At 34.7% G+C, this 15,680-nt stretch overlaps 2 protein-coding genes across 2 annotated transcripts in view; both read right to left on the minus strand.

Annotated features, from left to right (window-relative positions):
* Window positions 1-450, minus strand: part of LOC116011962 — an 18,465-nt gene extending 18,015 nt beyond the window's left edge. The window contains exon 1 of the mRNA XM_031251412.1: window positions 193-450. Within this exon, the coding sequence (XP_031107272.1) occupies window positions 193-450 (258 nt within the window). The remainder of the gene's footprint in view (window positions 1-192) is intronic.
* Window positions 451-545: 95 nt separating this feature from the next.
* LOC116011973 lies at window positions 546-2,003 on the minus strand. Its single transcript, XM_031251422.1, has one exon. It carries the CDS (start codon window positions 2,001-2,003, stop codon window positions 546-548), a length of 1,458 nt encoding a protein of 485 aa, XP_031107282.1.
* Window positions 2,004-15,680: the final 13,677 nt, after the last annotated feature.

Raw genomic sequence — 15,680 nt, forward strand, 5'->3', positions numbered from 1 at the left:
ACTCGTGCTAACTAAAAGGGGATAACATTTCCGCTGCGCATAAAACTTTGTCTTCACCTCGTGAGGTATCGAACCTAAACATCCTAAGTTCAATACACACGAGAGGTCGAAAAGATTTGCAAAATCTTATACAAGTCTATTCACCCCCCCTCTAGACTTGTACCCCATCCCCTTGGGACCAACAAGGTTTACCCAGTTAACTGCAAAACCCAGGGCTAAAAGCATGTTTCGAAGGAAGGACCACTCCATTCGGTCATAAGCTTTTGCCATGTCTAACTTGAGGGCACCCCATCCAACTTTCCCAATCTGTTTCCTGTTTAAATAGTGGCCTATTTCTGCAGCAATCAAGATGTTATCAGTAATAAGCCTGTTGGGAATGAAAGCACTTTGGGATTCAGATATGACATTCTCCAGTAAAGGCTTCATTCTGTTTGCTATCATCTTTGCCATAACTTTATAAACCACATTGCAGAGGGCTATTGGGCGGAGATCAGACACCACCTCCGGGATGCACTTCTTGGGGATTAGGACCACATTTGTATCATTTAGTCCCTCCGGAAACGAGCCAGTAGATAAGCAATTGGGCACAAACCCCGTGACATCCTCCCAACTACATCCCAAAAATGCTGGAAGAACCCTGGGTTCATTCCATCCGGACCAGGGGCCTTATCTGGAAACATAGAAAACAACGGTGCTCTAACCTCTTCCGGCTCAAAAGGCTTTAGGAGGCCTGCATTCTGACTCTGGGTAACACGTGGGGGTATAGATGCAAAAAACGACTCGGCAGGGGGGGAATTATTGGAAGTAAAGATAGCATCAAAATAATCAATCACAACAGAGTGAAGACCCTCATCCTCCACCCACACACCAGAGTTATTTTTCAATCTAGACAATGAATTTTTCTTTTTACGAGCAGAAGCATACCTGTGAAAGAATTTAGTATTGACATCTGCCCCTTTCAGCCAGAGTTGCTTCGCCCTCTGTTTCCAAAAGGTCTCCTCTTTTGCTTCTAGCCAGGTCAGTTCAGCCTCAATGCGCTGGAATTCTGTGAGAGAGGGGGGATCCATGGACCCCCGTAACTGCAACAGCTTCTGACGTAGGGTTTTAATCTGCTTTCCAAATTTATGGAAACAGTCACCACCCCAACGGAGCAGCCTGTCACCACAATGCTCCAAACAGCTGAGCAAACCCCGTTGTTTACCTTCCTCCCACGCATCCTCCACCTGACGCCTACATCCCTCCTCATGCAACCACGCCATCTCAAATTTGAAACTTCCGCAAGATCCACTAGGTCTTACCCGAACCTTCCTAACTCCCAGATAGAGAGCAGAATGGTCCGAGGTCCTAGTCAAAATATTAGTTACAGTCGCATATGGTAAAACATCGCACCAATCAGGGACCGCCAGTACCTTATCCAGCCTTTCCTCCATCCAGTTTTCAGTGCCTTTTCCCCTCTCCCACGTGAACTGATAGCCCCTCATGGGTAATTGAGCCAAACCGCAGTCCGCAATCGCTTCCCCGAATCCACGTAACAGATTATCAGGATGCGGATTCCCCCCACGTTTCTCATGTTGGAAAAGAAGGTCATTAAAGTCACCGAGTACCACCCAAGGAAGTGGAGACTGGTGGGCCAAGGTTCGCGGCAGATTCCACGACTCAACCCGCCGACCACGCTCCGGGCAGCCGTAAAAACAAGTCATGCGCCAAATCCCAACACTAGACAGAGACACCTCCACGTCAACATGATTCCTCGAGAAACTTAACAGCCTTGCAGTGTTATTCCTTCTCCACAGCAAAGCTAAACCATCGCTCAGACCAGCATTATCAACATAAAACAAACCATCGTAACGAAGTTTGATACGTAATCGCTCAGCATGAATCCTCCCCACCTTGGTTTCCATGAGGAAGACGAAATCGGGTTTCTTACTAGACACTAAGTCTACAAGTTCACGAACTGTCCGTGGGTCACCCAAGCCACGACAGTTCCAGCTCAGCGTACTCATGATGACGGGCGGGTCTGGGGACCAGAACCCGCCTGCAGCAAGTTTTTTGACACTTCTTGCATAACAACATCCCCAACTGCCGCACCCGCTCTCCTACTACCACTTCCCGATCCCTCCTTTCTTCTCTTCGAAACTGCCACGACCGGCTCCTCAATATTGGCCTGAGAAACCGGCTCAGCGATCGGCACTGTCAACACCGCCGACATGGCGGCCCGAACCTCCTCACGCCGAACGGGGCCCTCGACTGGAATCAGCCAGCTTTCTCCCACAGCGCGAGGCCCTCGATTCCCGGCCGCTCTCATACCTGCATCGTACGGGTATTGGGAAACCGGCATCGAAGACTCCCTAGCTTTGATGCAGAACTTGTATGAATGCCCCAGTAGACCACAAAAGAAACAAAAGTTGTGGAGGCGTTCATACTTAAATGTAACCCAGCACGTAGTTTTGTCACGCTTCAGCAATCGCATGCGCCGCTTAAACGGCCTGTTCACCGGAATCGAAACTCGCACCTGGTAAAAGCTTCGCCATGGAACCCCCTCAAAGCGTTCATCACACTGAACAAAGACACCCAGAAAATTAGCAATCTGCTCCTGGACTGAAGCAGACGTATATCCCATGGGCAAGTCGTGGAACTGCACCCACATGTCGAGAGAATCTAATGGCACATTCACTGGAAGCACACCATCAGGAACCTGTCGACACACTAGGGAGTTGTTTTCAAACGCCCACGGGCCTTCGGTGAGTGTTGGTCCCAAGGGGATGGGGTACAAGTCTAGAGGGGGGGGTGAATAGACTTGTATAAGATTTTGCAAATCTTTTCGACCTCTCGTGTATATTGAACTTAGGATGTTTAGGTTCGATACCTCACGAGGTGAAGACAAAGTTTTATGCGCAGCGGAAATGTTATCCCCTTTTAGTTAGCACGAGTTTGAGTTAGTTCGAGAGGTGTGTTTATATGTAGTGCAGTCGAGAGGTTAGCGAGAGATAAAAGCAGTAAGTAAATGCAAGAGAGATTTTTAAGTGGTTCGGCCAACCCGCCTACGTCCACTCTTCTTCCAGAAACTCCCTGGAAGGATTGCACTAAAAACTTCCCTTTTTAGTACAATATCGAGCGCTTGAGCTTTGATCACGAAGCCCGCCTCAAGCCTCAGGTTTTTCGCCCCGCTTCTTGTTACTCCACCTCTCGAGCACTTGACCTTTGATCACCAAGCCCGCGTCAAGCCTCAGGATCTTCACAAGACAGCTCCCAGGTTACTCCGCCTCTCCAAGGTCTTTCTCCCCGCTTCCAGCTACTCCACCTCTCGAGCACTTGACCTTTGATCACCAAGCCCGCGTCAAGCCTCAGGTTTCTTTCACTCAGACAGCTGCCAGGTTACTCCACCTCTCTTGCTTAATCCAAAGCAAGGTGTTTTTGGTTGTCACAGTTGAATGTAACAGACTCCAATCTGACCACAAGCTATCGTTGAATCAACTTCGATGTAGAGCAGCTTCGGTCACCTTCTAGATGTATAACAGTTTAAGCTTTGTAACTCTCTTTAAACACTAAGATGTGTTTTCTCGCTGTTTTGAATATCAGGATGATATTCCAAGATAAGCACTTGCACTTGAACGTTTTAGACAGACACCTCTTAAGAATTTCGAACTCCTTCACCTGTTTTTCTTCTGTGTCTTTACGTCCTTATATATGAGAGTAGAGGAATAATTCCGTTGGAGGGAAAATTATTCCGTTTGAAATTTGTCTCCCATGCTGATCATGGGTCTTGCATATTTTCAGCATATTTCATGGAGTGGTGATCTTGTAACTTGAACCTCTTTGTCTTGTAGTGAATATTCCATAGTTCACTTTCTTGAGTCCATGCTCCACTTTCGTCTTTTGGTAAAAGTTACTCTTTTTATATTCCCATTATTCCTTGTTTGTAGGGAATCAGATCACTTCAGCATTGGTGCACCTTTTGACCGTTTGTGGTGGAAATCTGACGTGTCATCCAATTCCGCCCATTGTGAAATCTTCACGTTCGGCACCTCTTTCTCCATGATATTCTTCTTCTCCAAACCTTAAGTGTGCTTCCTTATCGTCATTCAGCATTACTGGAGAAGTGTCAGTTTATCGAGAACAAGGTTGATGTCTCGATTGTTTGATGTCTCGAACCCAAGCATCGAGAGCTCTACCTCTCGAACTTCTGCTTATGTCTCGAACTGGATGGTTGTATCGAGAGGTACTATCTCTCGAATTCTGCTTATGTCTCGAGACTTAGTTGATGTCTCGCAGACCCTTATTCCTCCAGTGTTGTCCCGTGCCTTCTTCTGTTTTATCTATGAAATTACAACACGAGATTTCTAAGATGTTCAAACAAGTTTACTTCAAGCTGAAATATTTTCCGAGTTGAGCTCAAAGTTACTCGGTTGTATTTTCGCTCTTGGTTTACTTGTCGAACTTACAACGTTTTGCCTATGTATCGAGACTTGGGGATTTCTACTTAACAGTTGGTATCATCAAAACCTATTACATGATGTTCCTAACAGTGAGCACATGCTGGACGTCCGAAACGTGATAGAACACGAAGAGGAAGAGATTCGGCTGAAGCTCTGAAACCTGAACTCCCCTCACCGGCTGCCATACAGAGGCGAGAACCTGTCGCATAAACTCCAATTTAACGAGTTTGCTCGTCAAGAATCGTCCAACCACAACCCAAGACTCTACCGCACCAGGGTCGATCTCCCCAGCCTCAACCCCCACCGGTTCGAACGTGACCTCCTCTTCTTCTAGAGCCATATCCGCCCAACGCTCTGTAATCCTCTCCATCCCAGCCGAAAGCTCCGAAGCCATTCAAACGTTAACAGAAACAAGACCGGAAATACACCAGAGAGAAGCAACGAAAGAAAAACGAAAACCCTAGCAAAACCCTAGGAGTGGAGACGGAACTCTAGACAACACTAGAGAGAAAAATAATTTGTATGCATCGAATGACCACTGATTTTGTTATTTTTATTGTGAAATTTTCAAATAGATCAGATATGTCCCTTAAATGACTCCTGATTTTGTTATGTTTACTGTGAAATTTCCAAATTGATATGTCCCTTAAATTACCCATGATGTAGCTATGTTTAATGTGAAATTTCCATATTGATATGTCTATTAAATGACCCATGATTTTGTTATGAGTTAATACCATTTAGGGTTCCACAAGTATTTTGATTTTGCCATGTTTAATGTGAAATTTCCATATTGATATGTCTATTAAATGTCACTTTTTTTTTGTTTTTTTTTTGCATAAAATGTATTAAATAGGCCATCGAACTTTACATGAAAAATCAATTAGGCCCTCAAACTTTTTAAAGTTGCAATTAGGTACATAAACATGTCAACTTAGTTCATCAATGCACAAGTTAAATGTAAATGTCACTTTTTTTGCATAAAATGTGTCAAATAGGCCATCGAACTTTACCTAAAAAATAAATTAGGCCCTCGAACATTTTAAAATTATAATTAGGTACATAAACATGTCAATTTAGTTCATCAATGCACCATGTAAATGTAAATGCCTTTTTTTTTTTTTAATGTGTCAAATAGGCCATCGAACTTTACCTGAAAAATTAATTAGGCTCTCAACCTTTTTAAAGTTGAAATTATATAAATAAAAATGTCAATTTAGTTTATCAAGGCATAATTACCTGTTAGTGACCCATAATAACAGGTAAATGTAAATGTCACTTTTTTTTGCATAAAATGTGTCAAATACGCCATCGAACTTTACCTGAAAAATCAATTAGGTCCTCAAACTTTTTAAATTTGCAATTAGACACATAAACATGTCAATTTAGTTCATCAAGACATAATTACCCGTTAGTGACCTGTAATACCAGTTAAATGTAAATGTCACTTTATTTGCATAAAATGTGTCAAATAGGCTATCAACATTTACCTGGAAAATTAATTAGGCTCTCAAACTTTTTAAAGTTGCAATTATATAAATAAAAATGTTAATTTAGTTTATCAGGCATAATTATCTGTTAGTGACCCGTAATAACAGGTAAATGTAAATGTCACTTTTTAATGCATAAAATGGGTCAAACAGGCCAGCGAACTTTACCTGAAAAATCAATTAGGCCCTCAAACTTTTTAAATTTGCAATTAGGCACATAAACATGTCAATTTAGTTCATCAAGGCATAATTACCCGTTAGTGACCTGTAATACCAGGTAAAATGTAAATATCACTTTTTTTGCATAAAATGTGTCAAATACGCCATGGAACTTTACCTGAAAAATAAATTACGCCTTACACTTTTTAAAGTTGCAAGTAGGCACATAAACATGTCAATTTAGTTCAACAAGGCATAATTACCAGTTAGTGACCCGTAATAATAGGTAAATGTAAATGTCACTTTTTTTGCATAAAATGTCGCAAATAGGACATCAAAGTTTACCAGAAAAATCAATTAGGCCCTCAAACTTTTTAAAGTTGCAATTAGGCACATAAACACGTCAATTTAGTTCATCAAGGCATAATTACCTGTTAGTGACCTGTAATACTAGGTAAATGTAAATATCACTTTTTTTATTTCATATAATGTGTGTCAAATAGGTCATGAAAGTTTACCTGAAATATAAATTAGGCCTCAAACTTTTTAAAGTTGCAATTAGGCACATAAACACGTCAATTTAGTTCATCAAGGCATAATTACCTGTTAGTGACCTGTAATACTAGGTAAATGTAAATATCACTTTTTTTATTTCATATAATGTGTGTCAAATAGGTCATGAAAGTTTACCTGAAATATAAATTAGGCCTCAAACTTTTTAAGGTTGCAATTATATAAATAAAATGTCAATTTAGTTTCTCAAAGCATAATTACCTGTTGGTGACCCGTAATATAGCTAAATGTAATTGTCACTTTTTTTGCATAAAATGTCTCAAATAGGACATCGAACTTTACCTGAAAAATCAATTAGGCCCTCAAACTTTTTAAAGTTGCAATTAGGCACATAAACATGTCAATTTAGTCATCAAAGCATAATTACCTGTTACTGACCTGTAATACCAGGTAAATGTAAATATCACTTTTTTAGCATATAATGTGTCAAATAGGCTATCAACCTTTTCCTGAAAAACTAATTAGGCTTCAGCCCTATTAAAGTTGCAATTATATAAATAAAAATGTCAATTTCGTTTATCAAGGCTTAATTACCTGTTAGTGACCTGTAATATCAGGTAAATGTAAATGTCACTTTTTTTGCATAAATTATGTCAACTAGGCCATCGAAGTTTACCTGAAAAATAAATTAGGCCCTCAAACTTTATAAACTTGCAATTAGATACATAAACATGTCAATTTAATTTATCAAGGCGTAATTACCTGTTAGTGACCTGTAATACCAGGTAAATGTGAATGTCACTTTATTTGCATAAAATGTGTCAAATGGGCTATCAACCTTTACCTGAAAAATTAATTAGGCCTCAAACTTTTTAAATTTGCAATTATATAAATAAAAATGTCAATTTAGTTTATCAAGGCATAATTACCTATTGGTGACCCGTAATATAGGTAAATGTAAATGTCACTTTTTTGGAAAAAAATGTCTTAAATAGGACATCGAACTTTACCTGAAAAACCAATTAGGCGCTCAAACTTTTTAAAGTTGCAATTAGGCACATAAACATGTCAATTTAGTTCTCAAAGCATAATTACCTGTTAGTGACCTGTAATACCAGGTAAATGTAAATATCACTATTTTTTGCATATAATGTGTCAAATAGGCCATGAAAGTTTACCTGAAATATAAATTAGGCCTCAAACTTTTTAAGGTTGCAATTATATAAATAAAATGTCAATTTAGTTTCTCAAGGCATAATTACCTGTTGGTGACCCGTAATATAGGTAAATGTAAATTTCACTTTTTTTTTGCATAAAATGTCTCAAACAGAACATCGAACTTTTACCTGAAAAATCAATTAGGCCCTCAAACTTTTTAATGTTGCAATTAGGCACATAAACATGTCAATTTAGACATCAAAACATAATTACCTGTTAGTGACCTGTAATACCAGGTAATGTAAATGTCACTTTATTTGTATAAAATGTGTCAAATAGGCTATCAACCTTTTACCTGAAAAATTAATTAGGCCCTCAAATTTTTTAAAGTTGCAATTAGGCACATAAACACGTCAATTTAGTTCATCCAGGCATAATTACCTGTTAGTGACCTGTAATACCAGGTAAATGTAAATATCACTTTTTTTTTTTGCATAAAATGTGTCAAATATGCCATGGTGCTTTACCTGAAAAATAAATAACGCCTCAAACTTTTTAAAGTTGCAAATAGGCACATAAACATGTCAATTTAGTTTATCAAGACTTAATTACCTGTTAGTGACCTTTAATACCAGGTAAATGTAAATGTCACTTTTTTTTGCATAAAATATGTCATCTAGGCCATCGAACTTTACCTGAAAAATAAATTAGGCCCTCAAACTTTATAAACTTGCAATTAGATACATAAACATGTCAATTTAATTTATCAAGGCGTAATTACCTGTTAGTGACCTGTAATACTAGGTAAATGTAAATGTCACTTTATTTGCATAAAATGTGTCAAATAGGCTATCAACCTTTACCTGAAAAAATAATTAGGCTCTCAACCTTTTTAAAGTTGCAATTATATAAATAAAAATGTCAATTTAGTTTATCAAGGCAGAATTACCTGTTAGTGACCAGTAATAACAGGTAAATGTAAATGACACTTTTTTTTTGCATAGAATGTGTCAAATATGCCATCGAACTTTAGCTGAAATATCAATTAGGCCCTCAAACATTTTAGAGTTGCAATTAGGCACATAAACATGTCAATTTAGTCATCAAAGCATAATTACCTGTTAGTAACTTGTAATACCAGGTAAATGTAAATTTTTTTTTTTTTTTTTTTGCATATAATGTGTCAAATAGGCCATGGAACTCTATCTGAAAAATAAATTAGGCTTCAAACTTTTTAAAGTTGCAATTATATAAATAAAAATGTCAATTTAATTTATCAAGGCATAATTACCTGTTAGTGACCCGTAATAACAGGTAAATGTAAATGACACTTTTTTTGCATAAAATGTGTTAAATAGGCCTCGAACTTTACCTGAAAAATCAATTAGGTCTCAAACTTTTTAAAGTTGCAATTAGGCACATAAACATGTCAATTTAGTCATCAAAGCATAATTACCTGTTAGTGACCTGTAATACCAGGTAAACGTAAATATCACTTTTTTTTGCATAAATATGTTAACTAGGCCATCGAACTTTACCTGAAAAATAAATTAGGCCTCAAACTTTTTAAACTTGCAATTTGATACATAAACATGTCAATTTAATTTATCAAGTCGTAATTACTTGTTAGTGACCTATAATACCAGGTAAGGTAAATGTCACTTTATTTGCATAAAATGTCTCAAATAGGCTATCAACCTTTGCCTGAAAACTTAATTAGGCTCTCAACCTTTTTAAAGTTGCAATTATATAAATAAAAATATTAATTTAGTTTTTCAAGACATAATTACCTGTTAGTGACCCGTAATAACAGGTAAATGTAAATGTTACTTTTTTTGCATAAAATGTGTCAAATAGGACATCAAACTTTACCTGAAAAATCAATTAGGCCTCAAACTTTTTAAAGTTGCAATTAGGCACATAAACATGTCAATTTAGTTCATCAAGGCATAATTACTTGTTAGTGACCTGTAATACCAGGTAAATGTAAATATCACTTTTTTTTTTTTTTTTGCATAAAATGTGTCAAAAAGGCCATGGAGCTTTACCTGAAAAATAAATTACGCCTCAAACTTTTTAAAGTTGCAAGTGGGCACATAAACATGTCAATTTAGTTTATCAAGGCTTAATTACCTGTTAGTAACCTGTAATACTAGGTAAATCTAAATGTCACTTTTTTTGCATAAAATATGTCAACTAGGCCATCGAACTTTACCTGAAAAATAAATTAGGCCCACAAACTTTATAAACTTGCAATAGGATACATAAACTTGTCAATTTAATTTATCAAGCCGTAATTACCTGTTAGTTACCTGTAATACCAGGTAAATGTAAATGTCACTTTATTTGCATAAAATGTGTCAAATAGGCTATCAACCTTTACCTGAAAAATTAATTAGGCCTCAAACTTTTTAAATTTGCAATTATATATATAAAAATGTCAATTTAGTTTATAAAGGCATAATTACCTGTTAGTGATCCGTAATAACAGGTAAATGTTAATGCCATTTCGAACTTTAAAGTTGCAATTATATAAATAAAAATGTCAATTTCGTTAATCAAGGCTTAATTACCAGTTGGTGACCCGTAATATAGGTAAATGTAAATGCCAATTTTTTTTTGCATAAAATGTGTCAAATAGGACATCGAACTTTACCTGAAAAATCAATTAGGCCCTTGAAATTTTTAAACTTGCAATTAAGGACACAAACATGTCAATTTAGTCATCAAATTAAAGAATAATTAACTTTTAATGATCTGTAATACGAGGTAAATGTAAATATCACTTTTTTTTTTTTGCATATAATGTGTCAAATAGGCTATCAACCTTTACCTGAAAAATTAATTAGGCCTCAAAATTTTTAAAGATGCAATTATCTAAATAAAAATGTCAATTTAGTTTATCAAGGCATAATTACCTATTAGTGACCCGTAATAACCGGTAAATGTAAATGTAACTTTTTTTGCATAAAATGTGGTAAATAGGCCAACGAACTTTACCTGAAAAATCAATTAGGCCCTCAAACTTTTTAAAGTTGCAATTAGTCACATAAACATGTCAATTTAGTTTATCAAGACATAATTACCTGTTAGTGACCTGTAATACCAGGTAAAAGTAATTGACACTTAATTTGCATAAAATGTGTCAAATAGGCTATCAACCTTGACCTGAAAAATTAAATAGATTCTCTACCTTTCTAAAGTTGCAATTATATAAATAAAAATGTCAATTTCGTTTATCAAGGCTTAATTACCTGTTAGTGACCTGTAATACCAGGTAAATGTAAATATCACTTTTTTTTTGCATAAAATGTGTCAAATATGCCATGGTGCTTTACCTGAAAAATAAATAACGCCTCAAACTTTTTAAAGTTGCAAATAGGCACATAAACATGTCAATTTAGTTTATCAAGACTTAATTACCTGTTAGTGACCTGTAATACCAGGTAAATGTAAATTAATTACCTGTTAGTGACCTGTAATACCAGGTAAATGTAAATGTCACTTTTTTTGCATAAAATATGTCATCTAGGCTATTGAACTTTACCTGAAAAATAAATTAGGCCCTATCTAGGCTATTGAACTTTACCTGAAAAATAAATTAGGCCCTCAAACTTTATAAACTTGCAATTAGATACATAAACATGTCAATTTAATTTATCAAGTCGTAATTACCTGTTAGTGACCTATAATACCAGGTAAGGTAAATATCACTTTATTTGCATAAAATGTCTCAAATAAGCTATCAACCTTTGCCTGAAAACATAATTAGGCTCTCAACCTTTTTAAAGTTGCAATTATATAAATTAAAATGTCAATTTAGTTTTTCAAGGCATAATTAGCTGTTAGTGGCCCGTAATAACAGGTAAATGTAAATGTCACTTTTTTTGCATAAAATGTCTCAAATAGGACATCGAAGTTTATCTGAAAAATCAATTAGGCCTCAAACTTTTTAAAGTTGCAATTAGGCACATAAACACGTCAATTTAGTTCATCAAGGCATAATTACCTGTTAGTGACCTGTAATACTAGGTAAATGTAAATATCACGTTTTTGCATAAAATGTGTAAAATAGGCCATGGAGCTTTACCTGAAAAATAAATTACGCCTCAAACTTTGTAAAGTTGCAATTATATAAATAAAATGTCAATTTAGTTTATCAATGCATAATTACCTGTTGGTGACCCGTAATATAGATAAATGTAAATGCCACTTTTTTTTGCATAAAATGTCTGAAATAGGACATCGAACTTTACCTGAAAAATCAATTAGGCCCTCAAACTTTTTAAAGTTGCAATTAGGCACATAAACATGTCAATTCAGTCATCAAAGCATAATTACCTGTTAGTGACCTGTAATACCAGATAATGTGAATGTCACTTTATTTGAATAAAATGTGTCAAATAGGCTATCAACCTTTCCCTGAAAAATTAATTAGGCTCTCAACCTTTTTAATGTTGCAATTATATAAATAAAAATGTCAATTTAGTTTATCAAGGCTTAATTACCTGTTAGTGACCTGTAATACCAGGTAAATGTAAATGTCACTTTTTTTTTTTGCATAAAATATTTCAACTAGGCCATCGAACTTTACCTGAAAAATAAATTAGGCCCTCAAACTTTATAAACTTGCCATTAGATACATAAACATGTCAATTTAATTTATCAGGGCGTGATTACCTGTTAGTGACCTGTAATACCAGGTAAATGTAAATGTCACTTTATTTGCATAAAATGTGTCAAATGGGCTATCAACCTTTACCTGAAAAATTAATTAGGCCTCAAACTTTTTAAATTTGCAATTATATTAATAAAAATGTCAATTTAGTTTATCAAGGCATAATTATCTTTTGGTGACCCGTAATATAGGTAAATGTAAATGTCACTTTTTTGGAAAAAAATGTCTCAAATAGGACATCAAACTTTACCTGAAAAATCAATTAGGCGCTCAAACTTTTTAAAGTTGCAATTAGGCACATAAACATGTCAATTTAATTCTCAAAACATAATTACCTGTTAGTGACTTGTAATACCAGGTAAATGTAAATATCACTTTTTTTTTGCATATAATGTGTCAAATAGGCCATGGAAGCTTACCTGAAATATAAATTAGGCCTCAAACTTTTTAAGGTTGCAATTATATAAATAAAATGTCAATTTAGTTCATCAATCCATAATTACCTGTTGGTGACCCGTAATATATGTAAATGTAAATGTCACTTTATTTTTATAAAATGTGTCAAATAGGCTATCAACCTTTATCTGAAAAACTAATTAGGCTTCAGCCCTATTAAAGTTGCAATTATATAAATAAAAATGTCAATTTCGTTTATCAAGGCATAATTACCTGTTAGTGACTTGTAATACTAGGTAATGTAAATGTCACTTTCTTTGCATAAAATGTGTCAAATAGGCTATCAACCTTTACCTGAAAAACTAATTAGGCTTCAGCCCTATTAAAGTTGCAATTATATAAATAAAAATGTCAATTTCGTTTATCAAGGCTTAATTACCTGTTAGTGACCTGTAATACAAGATAAATGTAAATGTCACTTTTTTTGCATAAATTATGTCAACTAGGCCATCGAACTTTACCTGAAAAATAAATTAGGCCCTCAAACTTTATAAACTTGCAATTAGATACATAAACATGTCAATTTAATTTATGAAGGCGTAATTACCTGTTAGTGACCTGTAATACCAAGTTAATGTAAATATCACTTTTTTTTGTATATAATGTGTCAAATAGGCCACGGATCTTTATCTGAAAAATAAATTAGGCTTCAAACTTTTTAAAGTTGCAATTATATAAATAGAAATGTCAATTTAATTTATCAAGGCATAATTACCTGTTAGTGACCCGTAATAACAAGTAAATGTAAATGACACTTTTTTTGCATTAAATGTGTCAAATAGGCCTCGAACTTTATCTGAAAAATCAATTAGGTCTTCAAACTTTTTAAAGTTGCAATTAGGCACATAAACATGTCAATTTAGTCATCAAAGCATAATTACCTGTTAGTGACCTGTAATACCAAGTAAACGTAAATATCACTTTTTTTTGCATAAATATGTTAACTAGGCCATCGAACTTTACCTGAAAAATAAATTAGGCCTCAAACTTTTTAAACTTGCAATTTGATACATAAACATGTCAATTTAATTTATCAAGTCGTAATTACTTGTTAGTGACCTATAATACCAGGTAAGGTAAATGTCACTTTATTTGCATAAAATGTCTCAAATAGGCTATCAACCTTTGCCGGAAAACATAATTAGGCTCTAAACCTTTTTAAAGTTGCAATTATATAAATAAAAATGTCAATTTAGTTTTTCAAGGCATAATTACCTGTTAGTGGCATAAAATGTGTCAAATGGGCTATCAACCTTTACCTGAAAAATTAATTAGGTCTCAAACTTTTTAAATTTGCAATTATATAAATAAAAATGTCAATTTAGTTTATCAAGGCATAATTATCTTTTGGTGACCCGTAATATAGGTAAATGTAAATGTCACTTTTTTGGAAAAAAATGTCTCAAATAGGACATCAAACTTTACCTGAAAAATCAATTAGGCGCTCAAACTTTTTAAAGTTGCAATTAGACCCATAAACATGTCAATTTAATTCTCATAGCATAATTACCTGTTAGTGACTTGTAATACCAGGTAAATGTAAATATCACTTTTTTTTGCATATAATGTGTCAAATAGGCCATGGAAGTTTACCTGAAATATAAATTAGGCCTCAAACTTTTTAAGGTTGCAATTATATAAATAAAATGTCAATTTAGTTTCTCAATGCATAATTACCTGTTGGTGACCCGTAATATATATAAATGTAAATGTCACTTTTTTTGCATAAAATGTCTCAAATAGGACATCGAAGTTTACCTTAAAAATCAATTAGGCCCTCAAACTTTTTAAAGTTGAAATTAGGAACATAAACATGTCAATTTAGTCATCAAAGCATAATTACCTGTTAGTGACCTGTAATACCAGGTAATGTAAATGTCACTTTATTTGCATAAAATGTGTCAAATAGACTATCAACCTTTACCTGAAAAATCAATTAGGCCCTCAAATTTTTTAAAGTTGCAATTAGGCACATAAACACGTCAATTTAGTTTATTAAGGCATAATTACCTGTTAGTGACCTGTAATACCAGGTAAATGTATATATCACTTTTTTTTGCAAAAAATGTGTCAAATAGGCCATGCAACATTACCTGAAAAATAAATTATGCCTCAAACTTTTTAAAGTTGCAAGTAGGCACATAAACATGTCAATTTAGTTTATCAAGGCTTAATTACATGTTAGTGACCTGTAATACAAAGTAAATGTAAATATTGCTTTTGTTTTTTTTTTTTTGTGTATAATGTGTCAAATAGGCCGTGGAACTTCACCTGAAAAATAAATTAGCCCACAAACTTTTTACAGTTGCAATTATATAAATAAAAATGTCAATTTATTTTATCAAGGCATAATTACCTGTTAGTGACCCGTAATAACAGGTAAATGTAAATGACACTTTTTTTGCATAAAATGTTTCAAATAGGCCATCGAACTTTTCCTGAAAAATCAATTAGGTCTCAAACTTTTTAAAGTTGCAGTTATGCACATAAACATGTCAGTTTAGTTCATCAAGGCATAATTACCTGTTATTGACCTGTAATGCTAGATAAATGTAAATATCACTTTTTTTTTGCATAAAATGTGTCAAATAGGCCATGAAACTTTACCTGAAAAATAAATTACGCCTCAAACTTTTTAAAGTTGCAAGTAGGCACATAAACATGTCAATTTAGTTTATCAAGGCATAATTACATGTTAGTGACCTGTAATACCAGATAAATCTAAATGTCACTTTTTTTGCATAAAATATGTCAACTAGGCCATCTAAATTTACCTGAAAAATAAATTAG

Source organism: Ipomoea triloba, chromosome 1, assembly GCF_003576645.1.
Source record: "Ipomoea triloba cultivar NCNSP0323 chromosome 1, ASM357664v1".
Lineage (NCBI taxonomy): Eukaryota > Viridiplantae > Streptophyta > Magnoliopsida > Solanales > Convolvulaceae > Ipomoea > Ipomoea triloba.